General features: G+C 40.7%; 1 protein-coding gene across 1 annotated transcript; it reads right to left on the reverse strand.

Annotated features, from left to right (window-relative positions):
- Positions 1-262: 262 nt before the first annotated feature.
- Positions 263-940, reverse strand: LOC137381552 (sporozoite surface protein 2-like). The gene has a single exon (XM_068054248.1). It carries the CDS (start codon positions 938-940, stop codon positions 263-265), a length of 678 nt encoding a protein of 225 aa, XP_067910349.1.
- Positions 941-1,411: the final 471 nt, after the last annotated feature.

The following is a 1,411-nucleotide window of genomic DNA, read 5'->3' on the forward strand; positions in this document are numbered from 1 at the left end:
GTGAAGGGGTTTGATGGGAATTGATGGTTTGATGCGACTTGATGGTTTAAGGGTTTGATGGGATTTGATTGTTTGATCGGGTTTGATGGTTTGGTGGGGTTAGATGGGAGTTGAAGGTTTTATGGGTTTTGATGGTGTGATTGGGTTTGATTGTGTGAAGGGGTTTGATGGGAATTGATGGTTTGATGCGACTTGATGGTTTGACGATGTTTGATAGTTTGACGGGTTTGATGGGGTTTGCTCGTTTGATGGGATTTGATAGTTAGATTGGCTTTGATTGGATTTGATCGTTTGATCGACTTTGATTGTTTGATGGGATTTGATTGGATTTGATTGTATTATGGTGTTGATGGTTTGGTAATGTTTGATTGGGTTTGTTTGTTTGATGCGTTTTGATGGTTTGATGGGGTTTGGTGGTTTGATGGGATTTGATGGCTTGATAGGATTTGATGGTTTGTTGGGGTTTGATGTTTTGATCTGGTTTGATGGGGTTTGATGGTCTGATGGGTTTGGATTGTTTGATGGGATTTGATGGTTTAATGGGGCTTGATGGTGTGATGGAGTTTGATGGGGTTCGCTGGTTTGATGAGATTTGATGGTTTGATGGGTTTTGATGGTGTGATGGGGGCTGACAGGGTTTGATGGTCTGATGTGTGAAGATTGTTTGATGGGATTTGTTGGTTTGATGGGATTTGATGGTATTATGGTGTTGATGGTTTGGTAGTGTTTGATGGGGTTTGTTTGTTTGATGCGTTTTGATGGTTTGATGGGGTTTGGTGGTTTGATGGGATTTGATGGTTTGATAGGATTTGATGGTTTGTTGGGGTTTGATGTTTTGATCTGGTTTGATGGGGTTTGATGGTCTGATGGGTTTGGATTGTTTGATGGGATTTGATGGTTTGATGGGATTTGATGGCTTGATGGGGTTTGATGTTTTCATGGGATTTGCTGATATGATGGTGTTGATGGGTTGGTGGTGTTTGGGGTTTGATTGTTTGATTGGGTTTATGGGGTTTGATGGTTTGATGGGATTTGCTGGTATGATGGTGTTGATGGTTTGTTGGGGTTTGTTTGTTTGATGGTTTGATAGGATTTGATGGGGTTTGATGTTTTGATGGGATTAGATGGGATTTGATGGGATTTGATAGGATTTAATGGATTGATGGCATTTGATGGTTTGATGGGGTTTGATCATGTTTGGTGGTTTGTTGGGATTTAGTGGTTTGATGATGTGATTGGATTTGATGGGGTTTGTTATGATTTGATAGCATTGATGATTTGATGGGGTTTGATCGTTTGATGGAGTTTGATGGTGTGATGGGATTTGATGGGATTTGATGGTGTGATGGGGTTTGCTGGTTTGAATCAGTTTGATGGTTTGATGGGTTTTGATGGTGTGATGGGGTTTGAT

This window comes from Heterodontus francisci, chromosome 22 (assembly GCF_036365525.1).
Source record: "Heterodontus francisci isolate sHetFra1 chromosome 22, sHetFra1.hap1, whole genome shotgun sequence".
Taxonomy (NCBI): Eukaryota; Metazoa; Chordata; class Chondrichthyes; order Heterodontiformes; family Heterodontidae; genus Heterodontus; species Heterodontus francisci.